The sequence below is a fragment of the Plecotus auritus genome (assembly GCF_963455305.1).
Source record: "Plecotus auritus genome assembly, chromosome: 2".
In the NCBI taxonomy this organism is placed as follows: Eukaryota; Metazoa; Chordata; class Mammalia; order Chiroptera; family Vespertilionidae; genus Plecotus; species Plecotus auritus.
This window is the reverse complement of record NC_137771.1, coordinates 121,980,600-121,996,763: the sequence shown is the minus strand read 5'-3', so window position 1 is coordinate 121,996,763 and position 16,164 is coordinate 121,980,600. Positions and strand designations below refer to the sequence as shown.

At 40.7% G+C, this 16,164-nt stretch overlaps 1 protein-coding gene across 16 annotated transcripts in view; it reads left to right on the top strand.

Annotated features, from left to right (window-relative positions):
• Positions 1-14,251, top strand: part of USP25 (ubiquitin specific peptidase 25) — a 189,339-nt gene extending 175,088 nt beyond the window's left edge. For 13 of the 16 annotated variants that reach the window (XM_080657606.1, XM_080657608.1, XM_080657609.1 and 10 more), the window contains 4 exons: positions 344-423; positions 5,502-5,625; positions 12,363-12,558; positions 12,854-14,251. In XM_080657606.1, the coding sequence (XP_080513732.1) occupies positions 344-423; positions 5,502-5,625; positions 12,363-12,558; positions 12,854-13,026 (573 nt within the window). In that variant the 3' untranslated portion in view covers positions 13,027-14,251. The remainder of the gene's footprint in view (positions 1-343; positions 424-5,501; positions 5,626-12,362; positions 12,559-12,853) is intronic. The other 3 variants (XR_013960013.1, XR_013960014.1, XR_013960015.1) reach the window with 3 other exon arrangements.
• The last annotated feature ends 1,913 nt before the right edge of the window (positions 14,252-16,164 follow it).

Genomic DNA, 16,164 nt, shown 5'->3' with positions numbered 1-16,164 from the left:
CCATGTCTAATCATTTTTATTATTTTACTAAGAAATAGTCTTTGTCAGAAATTAGTCTTGATTTAGCTCTAGTTCATCTAAATTTTGAACCCTTTGCTTCTATTAATTCAAATAGTTATCAGCCCTGGCCAACATGGCTCAGTTGGTTGAGCATCATCCCATGAATGGAAAGGTAACCGGTTTGATCCTGGTTAGGGCACATACCGATGTTTCTCTCTCTCTCTCAAATCAAATTTTTAAAAAACCCAAATAGTTATTAGAACAATGTATTACTTTATGAAGAGTTTTCTTTGTAGTTTTAATATCTTCCTGTATTTACTTTTATATTTTCTTTCACTTACAGGAATGGCATCAGGATTATAGAAAATTCAGGGAAACAACCATGTATCTCATAATTGGACTAGAAAATTTTCAAAGAGAAAGGTAAGGAAAAGTGGACACAGCTGAAAAGAAGAGCTTAATTTTTGTATGTAATTCTATTCAGCTATGATCTTACATATAGAAAAGATTTTATTCACAATATATATTTTTAATAAATGTCTTCTTTTATAACAGTTTTAGATTTATAGGGAAATTGCCCAGCTAATATGTCCCACACAAAATGTATTTTTTATTTTAAATTAAATCTGTGAGGTTGGTATTAGTGTCTGGTTTTTATAAGCTCTGAAATACTACAGCTGAAATTTAGAATGACATAGGGTTAGATAGAAGCCAGAAGTTTGCTGGAGACCAGAAAAACTGGTAGCCCAGCACATGGAATTCTTTGTATTCCTTAACCTTTGGGCACCTGCCTTTTTAATATTCCTTCTGTCTGAGTCTAATCCTGACATCAAATCAAAGACAGTTTTTCCAATCTCTTTGCCTGAACTTTCAGGTACTATAAAAAAATATAGCTATAGAAAACTGATCTCTTGTCTTCTAAGTATTGTGACTGCAAACACATTTTAGATTACTTTCATATAAATGATTTTAAAGACATTTCTATTTATTAAACTACTAGAGGCCTGGTGCATGAAATTCGTGCACGGGGGAGAGGGGTTCCTTAGCCCGGGCTGCACCCTCTCCAATCCAGGATCCCTCTCGCTATCTGGAACCACTGGTTCCTTAACCACTTGCCTGCCTGCCTGCCTGCCTGCCTGCCTGCCTGATCGCCCCTAACCGCCTCTGCCTGCCTGCCTGCCTGATGCCCTCAACTGCTCACCTGCCAGCCTGATCCCCCTAACAGCTCTCCCCTCCTGGCCTGATCCCCCTAACTCCCTAACTGCTCACCCCTCCTGGCCTGATCCCCCTGACTGGCTAACTGCTCTTCCCTCCTGGCTTGATCCCCCTAACTACCTAACTGCTCTCCCCTCCTGGCCTGATCCCCCTAACTGCCTAACTGCTCTCCCCTCCTGGCCTGATCCCCCTAACTGCCTAACTGCTCACCCCTCCTGGCCTGATCCCCCTAACTGCCTAACTGCTCTCCCCTCTTGGCCTGATCCCCTGCTCTCCCCTCCTGGCCTGATCCCCCTAACAGCCACCTTCTCCCATGCTGCAGGCCTTCTCCCTTCTGCCTTCTTCCACGGCCTCTGCAGAAGGTACTGCAGTGCTGGACCAGCCCTCGGCCTTTGCAGCCGCTGTGGCTTTGTCTGGAAGGACATCCAGAAGGACGTCCGGAAGACTTCCACCCTAATTAGCATATTACCCTTTTATTAGTATAGATAATGTTGGTATTTATTTTTATTGTTATGAAGAAGAAAGGATCATTATTGATTTATTTACCACTACCAGTTATTCACTAGTTTGCCTTTACTTGTTTCTCTACATATTTCTTAATTCATATATTTTACTGTGAACTTACTTGACTAGTGATTTGTTTTTTAAAATGCTGTATTTTAAATAGTGCCAAATTGCAACCAGTTAAAAGGTATTTTGAATTCTTTCTCCCTTTCATTCCTCCTTTCTTTGCCTTCCCTTACCCATACTGAAGTAATGGAACTATTTTTTTCTTAAATGATAACCTAGACCTTTACTTCTAGTGCTATGATTTCCACCATGGTAGTCGCCAGCCATGTGTAACAATTGAAATTAATTAAAACTCTAAAGCTAAAAATTTAGCTCCTCAGTCAGACTAGTCACATTTTGAATGTTCAGTATCTACATGTGGTAACTAATGTATTGGCCGAGATATAAAACACTTCCATCTCTACAGAAATTTCTATTGGGCAGTGCTACTCTGTTTGGTGGACAGTGCACAAAGCTATTATTTTTACACATCACTTTGGATGCGAATTATTAAAGTCCTAATTATTGTGTAGTTTATAAGATAATTTATGTCACATTGGTCATTGAAATAAAAAACTATTTTGACTAATAGCTCTATTTTATGTTATTACTTTGGTCACAGTTTTATTTCTTTAATAGAAATATTTAAGTTCATATTAGGATTTCTTAGATTTGTACTGATATGAGAAAAATATTAATATGATGTTATAATTCAATAGAGTGTCTAAGACTAAAATGTCATTTTGCAGCTAAACTAAGCTCCCCAGCGCAATAGCTTTGCCAAGGTCACACAATTAACTAGGAAGAGAAAAATTAAAATAGAACCCCTGTATTTTGTATAACTTAATAAAATCAGATAAGCACAAAAAGTATTATTCATTTATCTCATTCAGAATTAAAAAGATGAAACTGTCACTTGCCAGCTCTCTGCATAGTATCTAGATCAGCTCTTTTTAGTTAACATCTGTTAAAGGTCTTTATGATATAACTTGGAAATATGTTGAAATTTCATAATTTTCTTATATATATATTTGTTCAAAAGTCAATATTCTAGTATAGCAAATGTAAATTAAATTGGAAGGATCAACTGGAAAGTTAGTAATGGTGACAAGTAATGTTTATAGAATACTGTAAAAAGAAATGTCAATATTCTCACTTTATGTATAGCAGTTACCATAGCTAGCAGCATATAAAATACTAGAGGCCCGGTGCATGAAAATTCATGCACTGGAGGGGGGTCCCTCAGCCTGGCCTGCCCCCTCTCACAGTCTGGGAGCCCGCAGGGGAGGAGGCGATCCAGCGGATCAGGGGAAACCGACGCCCCATCACACCTCTGCTGCTGCCATTGCTGGCAGCGCAAGTCTTGGCCGGCCGTGGTTACCTGAGCCTTGGGCGGCTGGGCAGCCAACATCTGAGGCTTGCCTGTGCCTTGGGCATTGGCTGGGCAGACACCATCTGAGGCTTGCCTGCACCTCGGGCCGGCCCTGGACAGCTGGGCAGACACCATCTGAGGCTTGTCCGCGCCTCAAGCCTGCCCTGGGCGACTGGGAGACTCCAGAGGCAGGCACGTGGAGCAGCCGGGCCTGCCTGGGGGGGGGGGGGGGGGGGTCCAGCCTTGCCGCGCATCTGCCACCCCGGTGAGGCTGAGGGGACTGGGCATCGCCATCTTGTGGCTGTGGGTGCCGCCATCTTTGAGGCATGGCAGTCAGTTAGCATATTCCCTCCTTATTGGCTGTGGGTGCGTCCATCTTAGTGATGGGTGAAGGTCAATTAGCATATTCCCTCCTTATTAGATAGGATTTCCAAAAGGTTCTGTCAAACTTTGTTTTTAATAAAAATGTAACATTTGAAAGCTACGAATGGGATATTTACTGATGGGTCATTGTCAGTTCTGAGTAGTGAAGTACAATAATGTTTTTAGTAACCATAAGTTTACAGTGGTATAAGGAGTATAAGTAAAGATAGAGAGCCCAGCAGGCTATATAGTCTTATTTTATCTTAAATAAAAATGTGGTAACTGGACTGCTGATTCTTATTCTGATTGAAAACATATTTATAAAACTTTATTTTTTTCCTTTTTATTGAATTTATTGGGGTGACACTGGTTAACAAAATTCTACAGGTTTCAAGTGCACAATTTTACAACACATCGATGTGTCTGTACACTGTATTGTGTGTTTACCACCCCAAGTCGAGTCTCCATCCATCACCATTTATCCCCCCTATATTCTCCACCACCCCCTCCCCCTGGCAGTCACCACATTGTAGTTGATAAAACATGGAACGAAATGTGCACTTCAATAGAAAATTGGAACAAGATCATGACTTCAGGGCTATTCTCAGAGAGATGACTCAGATCTAAGAGGCCAGATAAGAGTGTCATTCAGGGGAGACCTTTATAACACGAAATTTAATAGCTATAAAAGAAAAGGTAGATATGCCAGCAAACTACTTCAACTTAGTGACCTAAAACAACACTATTGTTATTATCACTTCTTATAAGTAAAACAAAAATTTTAGCTGAAATTGTGTCCATATTATTTCAGAATAAAGTTTCATAATCTTAGGTTTTCTCAAAAACAAATTCCTAGAATAAGCCATTTTTAGTAAATGTATAAAATGACTTTTTTTTCAGACAGTTTCAGGGTGTAATTTGATTTGTCACAAATGCATTAATTTCTCAGTAATTCTGTACTTGACCATTGGAATATAGAATTGATAATTTATATCTGAACACATGAAATTATATAATAAGCATTAATACTGATTGGCAGTGTATCCTAGAGTTTTCTTTATAATATTTCACTTTTTAGGATGTTCTATTTCTCTGAATTAATCTATATAAAGGTATGTTATAATTGGACAAACTAACACAATGGAAATATCTTAAAATATCTATAATATTTCAGTTTTACAAATATATATCTGTATGTATTTTTTCCTGTAGCCTGTTAGGAGAAGGGTAATTATTTCATAGGCAAATATAACACTCAAACAGTTTTCCTCCCCTCCCTTTATTAACTAGTTTGAACTTCATAATATCTAGATTTAATTAACATAAATTAATATTACTTGTATTAAATATAATACAAGGCTACACTTTCAGCCTTTTATGTTAGTGTTTTCTTTTGTTTCTTTGCATCTTGCTAGGGTTCCCATGTTTTTCTAATCTCCCTTGGATGTTCTCCCCAAAGCATGAAGTTTTTCTCAGCAACTAGAACTGTGCCTGTGGCATAGAAAAAACCTGACCAAATAGTCACTAAATGAACCAATGATGTGGTTAAAAAACAAAGTAACATTCTTTCTTCAAACAAAAATGACATTCTATTAAACAAGTAGTTTATTGACTTTCACATGTCTTAGTTTTGAATCTAAATGAAAGACATCAGGAAAATAAATCCCAAAGCAGACAAAAGGAACTACCTGAATTCATAAATTAGGGCCTTTTCTCCCAGTTTTTGTTTGTTTTGTTTTGTTTATTTTATTTTTGTATTTCACTTTTAAGACATAACTCTCGTGGTTTCATATGTGCCTGTTTTTATTTTTTGTTATTTTTATTTTATTTTATATGTCTGTTTTTTAAAACAAGGCTCTCAGTCTTCCAATGCATCAGATGATAGTTTTTATTATAATGTTGTTCTGGTAATCAAAATGTGTTTGTTTATTTAAATTGTTTTATAATTATAATTGGCTTTTATATGAAATACTAATGCTATCTGTTTCTTATAATTTTTAAGTTATATAGATTCCTTGCTGTTCCTTATCTGTGCTTATCAGAATAACAAAGAACTCTTGTCCAAAGGCCCATACAGAGGACATGATGAAGAGTTGATATCACATTATAGAAGAGAATGTTTACTTGTAAGTTGAATGTACATAATATTTATTTACTTTATCTTTTTGACTTACGTTGAGCAAATTTTCCAGACTCATATATAACTGATTGATTTTATAAACTCTGATGGGATAAGAAGTTGATGATGTCTATAATCTGGTTTTACTCCCTTAAGATGGGAGAATAGACTTGATTCTTTATCCCTTCTTTTTTATGGATCTAAGTATTGCATGTGATAAACCATAAATGTTTTTAAAATGGGATCAGAATGATTACATTTTTATATTTAGATTTCTTCATCACTCTACCACTCCCTTTTTTGGTGGGAAAGGAGAGACTGCATAGAATGTGAGTAATTAGTACTTAAGCCTCTCTCCTAGCTAAAGATAAATTGCACTAGAATGATATAAATTTTATGTGTGTCTGTATGAGAAATTTAACAACAAAGATGTGGGCTCCTTGCTCTCTCTGTCCCCTGGCTTTGCCGACTGGTTAAGCATCATCTTGGGTCGCCGGGCCCCCCTGAGTCCATCTTCTGTATTGGGAGACTGCACTCCAGAGCCTGCAGAGGAGCCCACCACTACGAAGCAAAAATAAGAGTCTTCTTTAGAGTCAAAAGAAAACTTGAAAGCAACACCACAGAATACTTGTTTAGGGGCCCTATGGCAAAAACTATAGTATATAATTCTAGGCTTGTCTAGATTTTCTATCTCGTCTTAAAAACTCAGCTAAAATAGAAATGTTATTTTTACACGTGAAGGTGACACTTGTGCCCCAGCAGGAGTGGGACATGCCCTTAGAGGTGTATGTAGGTGTGCTGATCTGTGCAAAACAGCCCATTTAAGATGATATGGGAACCAGAATGCAGGTTGCAGTTTAAAGAAGGGTTTTGGTGTAGTGCAGAATGGGGAGAGCGCTTATCTTGCCTTCCTGGTTTTCCTACAGAGCCTTTAGCTTCTGCCATCTTTGCTTTAGGTCCCAACTTGAACCTGGGAAAACTGCAGAGTTTAGAGTTTTCTAAGCCATAGAAAAAGGAATTAATTTCAATGAAGGGGGGAAAGGCAGCTGCACTTTGTTTTCTACTACTTTATTTAAAAGCATAATCACATGAAAACAAGTCATTTTATATTATACAAAGTGTTCTGAGGCTGTTCTCACCATAGACCAAGGTATCTGAGGTCTTCTTAGTGGTATCATTAAGAATATCAGAAAGTGTATAACCTTCTTTAACAGTCTGAAATAAAGACAAATACATAGGAGGTAAGCATCGTATCTAATAAAAGGGTAATATGCAAATTAACTGTCACTCCAACACACAAGATGGCTGCCCCCATGTGGATACAAGATTGCTGCCAAAAGAAGGCCAGCAGGGGAGGGCAGTTGGGAGGAACCAGGCCTGCAGGGGAGGGCCGTTGGGGGTGATCGGGCCTGCAGGGGAGGGCAGTTGGGGGGGGACCAGGCCTGCAGGGGAGGGCATTTTGGGGGGACAAGGCCTGCAGGGGAGGGCAATTAGGGGCAACCAGGCTGGCAAGGGAGGGCAGTTGGGGGGGACCAGGCCTGCAGGGGAGGGCAATTAGGGGCAACCAGGCTGGCAAGGGAGGGCAGTTGGGGGTGACCAGGCCTGAAGGGGAGGGCAGTTGGGGAGGACCAGGTCTGCAAGGGAGGGCAGTTGGGGGGGACCAGGCTGGCAGGGGAGGCCAGTTGGGGGTACCAGGCTGGCAAGGGAGGGCATTTGGGGGTACCAGGCCTGCAGGGGAGGGCAGTTGGGGGTGACCAGGCTGGCAAGGGAGGGCAGTTAGGGGTGACTAGGCCTGCAGGGAAAGGCAGTTGGGGGTACCAGGACTGCAGGGGAGGGCAGTTTGGAGTGACCAGGCTGGCAAGGGAGGGCAGTTGGGGGTGACCAGGCCTGAAGGGGAGGGCAGTTGGGGAGGACCAGGCCTGAGGGGAGGGCAGTTTCGGGGGGGACAAGGCTGGCAAGAGAGGCCAGTTGGGGGTACCAGGCTGGCAAGGGAGGGCAGTTGAGGGTACCAGGCCTTCAGGGGAGGGCAGTTGTGGGGGACCAGGCTGGCAAAGGAGGGCAGTTGGGGGTACCAGGCCTGCAGGGGAGGGCAGTTGGGGGTGACCAGGCTGGCAAGGGAGGGCAGTTAGGGGTGACTAGGCCTGCAGGGAAAGGCAGTTGGGGGTACCAGGACTGCAGGGGAGGGCAGTTTGGGATGACCAGGCCTGCAGGGGAGGGCAATTAGGGGCGACCAGGCTGGCAAGGGAGGGCAGTTAGGGGTGACCAGGCTGGCAGGGAAGGGCAGTTAGGGGTGACCAGGCCGGCAGGGGAGGGCAGTTGGGGGCAACCAGGCTGGCAAGGGAGGGCAGTTGGGGGTGACCAGGCCTGAAGGGGAGGGCAGTTGGGGAGGACCAGGCCTGCAGGGGAGGCCAGTTGGGGGTACCAGGCTGGTAAAGGAGGGCAGTTAGGGGTGACTAGGCCTGCAGGGAAAGGCAGTTGGGGGTACCAGGCCTGCAGGGAGGGCAGTTGGGTCTACCAGGCCTGCAGGGGAGGGCAGTTTGGGTTGACCAGGCCTGCAGGGAGGGCAATTAGGGGCGACCAGGCTGGCAAGGGAGGGCAGTTAGGGGTAACCAGGCTGGCAGGGGAGGGCAGTTAGGGGTGACCAGGCCAGCAGGGGAGGGCAATTAGGGGCAATCGGGCCGGCAGGGGAGTGGTTAGGGTGTGATCAGGCTGGCAGGCAGAAGCTGTTAGGGGCAATCAGGAAGGCAGGCAGGCGAGTGGTTGGGAGCCAGCGGTCCTGGATTGTGAGAGGGATGTCCGACTGCCCATTTAAATGAGGGCAGTCGGACATCCCTCTTGGCGTCCCAGATTGGAGAGGGTACAGGCTGGGCTGAGGAACACATACCGCCCCCCCCCCTTGCACGAATTTTGTGCACCGGCCCTCTAGTCTTTGTAATAATAGCATAGGATTGTTTTGGGGGGTATAAATTTACCTTTTCAATAGTATTTGCATCTGCTTCTTGCATTTGCAACCAGTCTACAAGCTCTTTTTTTTTTAAAATAAACCTTTATTCAGATTATTACAATTATTTCTCCTTTTTCCCCCCATAGCTCCCCTCCACCCCTTTCCCACCCCACCTTCTGCCCTTACCTCCCCCCCACTGTCCTCATCCATAGGTGTATGATTTTTGTCCAGTCACTTCATGAATCCCCCCATACCCCTTTCCCCCTGAGAATTATCAGTCCACTCCCTTTCTATGCCCCTGATTCTATTATATTCACCAGATTATTCTGTTCCTCAGGTTTTTAATTCACTTGATTTTTAGGTTCACTTGTTGATAGATATGTATTTGTTGTTCATAATTTTTCTCTTTACTTTTTTCTTCTTCCTCTTCTTTAAGAATACCTTTCAGCATTTCATATAATACTGGTTTGATGGTGATGAACTCCTTTAGCTTTTTCTTATCTGTGAAGCTCTTTATCTTCCCTTCAATTCTGAATGATAGCTTTGCTGGGTAGAGTAATCTTGGTTGTAGGTTCTTGCTATTCATCACATTGAAAATTTCTTGCCACTCCCGTCTGGCCTGCATAGTTTCTGTTGAGAAGTCAGCTGACAGTCGTATGGGTGCTCCCTTGTAGGTAATTAACTGTTTTTCTCTTGCTGCTTTTAATATTCTCTCTTTGTCTTTTGCTCTTGGCATTTTAATTATAATGTGTCTTGGTGTGGTCCTCTTTGGATTCCTTTTGTTTGGGGTTCTCTGCGCTTCCTGGACTTGTAAGTCTATTTCTTTCACCAGGTGGGGGAAGTTTTCTGTCATTATTTCTTCAAATAGGTTTTCAGTATCTTGCTCTCTCTCTTCTTCTGGCACCCCCATAATTCTGATGTTGGTACGCTTGAAGTTGTCCCAGAGTCTTCTTACACTATCTTCAACTTTTTGGATTTTTTTTTTTTTTGCTTTTTTCTTTTTTGGTTGAGTGTTTTTTGCTTCTTTGTGTTTCAATTCTTTGACTTGATTTTTGTGTTCCTCTTGTCTGTTTTTGGGTCTCTGTATAATATTTTTTATTTCAGTCAGTGTATGTTTAATTTCTAGTTGGTCCTTTTTCATATCTTCGAGGGTCTCGTTATATTTATCGGCCTTTTCTAGGATATTCTTAAAAAGCCTTATAACCGTGGTTTTGAATTCTATATCCAGTCGTTTGTTTTCCTCCATTTCTTTCGTTTGTGATCTGATTCTTTGACGCCGCATTTTCATTGCTTCCCTGAGTTGGTAAGGTAGATTTGTGTGCTAGGTTTCCAATATGGCCCAGTGGGTCTGCCTCCCCAGTTAACCTGAGGTGGACACTCTTGGTGCACCCCTTTGTGGACTGTGTGTACAGCCTTGTTGTAATTAAGTCTTGATTGTTGTTGGTATCACTGGGAAGAATTGACCTCCAGGCCAGTTGGCTGTAAAGATCAGCTGTGTCTATGCTGGGAGAAGTTTGGTGCTGGAGACAGCCTTATAGGATTAGACTTGCCAAATTGCAATAGCCTCTGTGCTCAGCTTGGATGGGGTGGAGTCTCAGTCTTGGCTTCCTGTCAGCCTTACCCTTGCGCGCACGTGCGCGCCTTCAGACCTCCACCTTCCCTGGCTCCTGAGTCTCTGCCCAAGAGTCCAGACTCCCCCCACAAGAGCGTGGGTCCCCAGGGGCTCGCCTGGAACCGGGGTTCAGTGCAGTCAGGAACCTCCGACTCCCTTCCACTAGGGAAAGCCTGTGGCAACCTCCGCAGCCTTTGTGCTCACTGGCACGCGCGCGGGCGCTTTCAGTCCTCCGCCTTCCCCGGCTCCCGAGTCTCCGCCCGAGAGTCCAGACTCCCCCCACAAGAGCGTGGGTCCCCAGGGGCTCGCCTGGAACTGGGGTTCAGTGCAGTCAGAACTGGGGTTCAGTGGAGTCAGGAATCTCCGACTCCCTTCCACTAGGGAAAGCCTGTGGCAACCTCCACAGCCTTTGTGCGCACTGGCGTGCGCGCATGCGCGCTTTCAGTCCTCCACCTTCCCCGGCTCCCGAGTCTCCACCCGAGAGTACAGACTCCCCCACAAGAGCGTGGGTCCCCAGGGGCTCGCCTGGAACTGGAAATCACTGCAGTCAGAACTGGGGCTCAGTGCATTCAGGAGCCTCTGACACCCTTCCACTAGGGAAAGCCTGTGGCAACCTCCACAGCCTTTGTGCGCACTGGCATGCGCGCGTGCGCACTTTCAGTCCTCTGCCTTCCCCGGCTCCCGAGTCTCCGCCCGAGAGTCCAGACTCCCCCCACAAGAGCGTGGGTCCCCAGGGGCTCGCCTGGAACTGGGGTTCGGTGCAGTCAGAACTGGGGTTCAGTGCGGTCGGGGGCTTCCTTCCCCCTTCCGCCAGAGAAAGTCAGCCAGGCTCTCAGCCGCCCTTCCTCTCTGCGCGCACAAAGACCCTTTGCCGTACCTCCAATTCTCTGTGAGCTTTTCTCTTTCCTTCTAGTTGTAGAATTTTCACTCAGCCAGCTTTCCTGTGGTTCTGGATGGTGTCCGTTCTGTCTTTTAGTTGTAGTTTTGAAATTGTTGTGTGAGGCAGCAGTTTAGGTGCTTACCTATGCCGCCATCTTGGTTTCTCTCCCAGTCTACAAGCTCTTGATATATTATCTGCCCACAAGACAATTCTGGGTTCTCTGTAGTGATTATAAGTTTGTTTTATTGTATATTGATGGGTAACAATAAAACTTCAACAGTGACAAGGAAATGAACTATTCCAGAATGTTAAAAAAAAAAAGAAATAATATAATCTTTGTATTTGAAATTCAGCTTAAAACTATAGTTATTTAAAATCATATTTATCATGCTATAAACATAAGATTTTAAACATAAGCTCTTAAATATTATAGCTCTTATTTTACCTGGATTCCTTATCAATCTCTTATGTCTATATTTCTTATCCTTAAGGATTTCTCAGTTCTACTAGGTTAGGGATCAGCACACTTGGCCTGTACTCCAGCCTGTCACTTGTTTTTGTAAAGTTTCATTTGAAACATAACCATACTCATTTATAATTCATATGTGGCTGCCTTTGTAAGACAATGGCATGGCTGAGTAATTGCAGTAGAAACAATATGGCCTCAAAGCCTAAAGTATTTCCTGTCTTGTTCTTCACAGAAAAAACTTAACCAGTCCCTGTACCACATTGTAAGCTCCATGAGAGTTTTCTGTATTTGTCACTTAAGTACTCCTGCGTCTAGAAGTTTCTGGCACATGCCATGAACTCAGGAAGAATTTTTTGAAGGGATAAATGAATTAATTGTTTACTTTTATATTTTTGTACCAACGAATATAGCTTTTCTTGTTCAGTTGACATTTATGAAGACATGATAAAGAGTTTTTCAAAATTAATATGGCGTTTGAATTTCTTTCTTTTCAAAATTATTTTGAGTGCTTATTAAATTTTAGCATTGGGGGAAGTTCATCCCTGGAGAGTAAATAAAAATTGGCCCCTGTAGTGATGATCAATATAAGCTAAACACAAATTTTAAAAGCATGATAACAATATTTTCCCTACTTCTTTTTCCTTTTATTTCTGTTGTTATACACATAGCTTTTTCTAAGAGATTTTCCATGCTACAATAGCTTGAGATTATTTTTCCTGGTTGCCATTAGTTCTAATACCATTTGAGAACATACTCATTATATCATCTTCAGTATTTACACTTACAGGTATTTTATTACATTAAAAAATAAAACCTATTCTTTTTCTCATTGCATTAAGAAATTAAATGAGCAAGCTGCAGAACTGTTTGAATCTGGAGAGGATCGAGAAGTAAACAATGGTCTGATTATTATGAATGAGTTTATTGTCCCATTTTTGCCCTTATTATTGGTGGATGAAATGGAAGAGAAAGATATACTTGCTGTGGAAGATATGAGAAATCGATGGTGCTCTTATCTTGGACAAGAAATGGAATGTAAGTTTAAATAATGCTAATGGACACCTGAGTTGTTTGGAATTAAAAGCAGTTAGAATTAATGTTATTTATTTGTATCATTTTTTATATTCTATAATATTCACATTACTTTTTTCTTATTTACAAACTAAGCTATGAACTGTCATTTATCTTTTTATCTCTTCCCTCAAGATGATAATTATTTTGTATATTTTAAAACGAATCATCAACTGGCCACTACAAGTTAATAAATTATCTTAAAGATAATTTCACTCACTCTCTATCCTTAGTTACCTCTAATTGTTTCTATTTGCAGCAAACCTTCAAGAGAAGCTGACAGATTTTCTGCCAAAACTTCTCGATTGTTCTACGGAGATTAAAGGTTTCCAGGAGCCACCGAAGTTACCTTCTTATTCTACACTTGAACTGTGTGAGAGATTTGCCCGAATCATGTTGTCCCTCAGTCGAACTCCTGCTGATGGAAGATAAACAGCACACACTTTCCCTAAACACACTGTGTAAACTTTTTTTTCAGTTCTTAACCCTTGCCTTCCTGTCACAGGGTTTGCTTATTGCTGCTATAGTTTTTAACATTTTTTTATTTTAATGACTTCAAAATACAAAATGACTATACAGACTTTAGCTGGACTGCAAACAATAAAGCTGGGAATCGCATGGCTCTCAGACTTTTTCTTAGCCAGATCTCATGTATAATTATAAATCTGATTTATCGTATCATTGAAAAACCATGTTTTTGCCACCTTTCTCTTACAGTATTACTGCTTTTATCTTTACCTACATTGTTCCATTGAGTCTGGATCCTTCCATGACTGCAGCCGTTTAAGTGTTCAACACTGTGTACGATACATAACATTTGGTAGCTTGTAAATGGAATTAAAGAATAAAGTTTTATTTATGGCTACCTATGTGTTTGTAAGCAGGTATATTGTATATTAGTGTGTTATTTTAGTTTTATAAATGAATTTTGGGGATTAAGAGTGGGTGATGAGTAGATTAATAGACTTTTTATTTTGCTCTAATGTTAGCACATTGGAAATTTACTAAATATTTGACACTTAAATATATATATATTTTTTTTTTTACTAAGTAGTTAAACTTAATATGGCACCTGAACTTGTTTTGAATTCAAATCAGGTTTTCACTGAAGTAAGTGACTAAGTCGACCACACTGAAACTTTTAACCTTTCTTAGATTAACCTTTTATTTTTTTATGTATTTACAAATAATATAGCAAGGTGATTATTTCAAAAGATACCAGAAAATATACTTGAATAAGGGCTATTTAATAGTGAAACTTATAAGAAATATGTATATGTATACATAATACATACACATACATACATATTCTTCATAGTGGAAGACAATGTTTTGCATTACAGAATCATTCTATTTTTTGTAAATTGTATACTACTTTAATTGAAAATGTTCTCTGCTAATCAGTGCTGTGAAATGAAGTTGCTATTGTTGACCTAGAATTTATGAGTATCTGACCTGCTTTTATTTACCACCTTTTCAATAAGGAAGAAGCTGTGGAACATTTTATAGATGGAACTTCTGTTTAAGATTAATGAAGTTAACATTGTGAATCAAAATCAATGCTTTAAAGGTAATCATGTTACCAACAACCTATTTTTGAATTTATAAAATTTCTTTATGAACAATACTTTGTTAGCTTAGTAAAATATATCATTATACTGCGTGTATGTTTGTATGGCGCCGCCAAAAGTGCTCTGTATAAGTGCCTCTCACAAAAGACAGAGGAGGAAAGGGGAATATTAAGTTGTTCTAGGATGCTCCTTACAAAGGTATCAGGATGCTGCTAAGGCATTAATGACAAGGACCTGGTACTGTTTCTGTTGTAAGTGTAGGTTTTGCATATCATAGCTATCCAAATGTGTTTTGATTCAGATTTTATGTTCTCCACTTAAGCAGAATCTGTGTTCTGCATTGGTTTTCAAGTTCTGTCAAAACCTCAGAAGCTTTATATGTATTATCTAAGCTTTTCTAAATTATCTGCAGCATTTTATGATATTCTACCATAACAGTAAAGTGATCTGTGTTTATGTGTCTGACTACTGAGACACAACACAATCAAAACACCATGTGGAAATTTCTCCTTTTATAACCAACATCCAGAGAATCATATGTGGCTTTTGTGCCGAAGGTAAGTTTTATTATTATATTTGCTTTGTACTTAAAAGCCCGTTTATTTATTCCTAGTAATGAACCTGAAGTACTTATTTACAGAAGTGACCTTTTTCAAGAACTGGAGAAATTACTTGTTTTTATATTGGCTTTAATCTTTAGGTCAGCAAAATTTCCTTACCTTATTTACTGGGTTAAATATAATTTATAGGCAGTAATGTAAAACTTGGAACTTCATAAAACTGTTGTCTGTGGCAGATTTTACTTTTATTTAAATGGCTCTTATTTTGATTACTATAGTCCTCCCCACTCCCCAAAAAGTATGTTTTGCAGTGATACAAGGTAGAATTCAAACAGATAAAACTTAAGACTTGTAGGATTTCTTATAAACACAGGGCATAGGGAGGCTGTAATCATGAGTGAACCTCTGAGACCCCGCTAATACTTTCCAGGTTCATTAAAATACTATAATGACCATATACTGAATCAGTTCTCAAACCGTGATCTCAGACCAGCAGCTTCAGCAACGTCTGGGAACATGTAGAATTGGAAATCCGTGAGTCCCACACCAGACTCCTGATTCAGAAGCTCCTCGAGTGACCTGTGTTTTAACAAGTCCTTCAGATGATTCTGATCTGCTCAAGTCTGAGATCCACAGCACCTCAAGTCGATGCTTTTTAATTTCCATTTACTTGGGATTCCCTGTGTGTTGGAAGATTTTTATATTTCCCTCACTTGTAATTTCAAGGACATGACTAAAAATGATTTTGCTTAGTTTTAGGTTTGAGACTAAGGTGGATTTTCTCCTTTATCTGATTCTTCACAAGGCCAGTGTCTTTGTTCTATAATTCAGAATTGCTGAATCTGCCTCTGGATCCCCCTGTCCTTTTCCAAAAGTACAATCACTCCAATGCTTGGGGGAAGTTAATTTTAAAAAAAAATTACATCATTAAACAAATTAAACACCGTTTAACTTTACTCAAGTTATATGTATTAGTTAGCTAGGCCTGCCAAAACAAAATACCATAGACTTGTGGCTTAAAAAACACATTTATTTTCTCACAGTTCTGGAGTCTGGAAGTCCAAAATCAAGGTGTTGACAGGTTTAGTTTCTCCCGGGGCCTCTCCATGGCTTGTAGACAGCCTTCTCGCTTTGTGCACGCAAATATCTCTGGGGTCCCTCTTCTTATAAGGATAACAATCATATTGGATTAGAGCACCACCCTCATTTAATCTTAATTGCATCTAGAGATACAGCCTTTAAAGAGGTAGACACATTGTGGGTAAGGGCTTCAACTCATGAATTTGGTGGGGGTTAGGGAAAACACAATTTAGTCCATAGCAATATGTGATGACCCAGTTCATATCTCCTTTCCAAAAACAGAAATACGATTTTCAACCTGAACATTATAGTTCTGTTCTTACATTTGCTTTTTTGTTTTCTAACTTTCATTTCTCTAA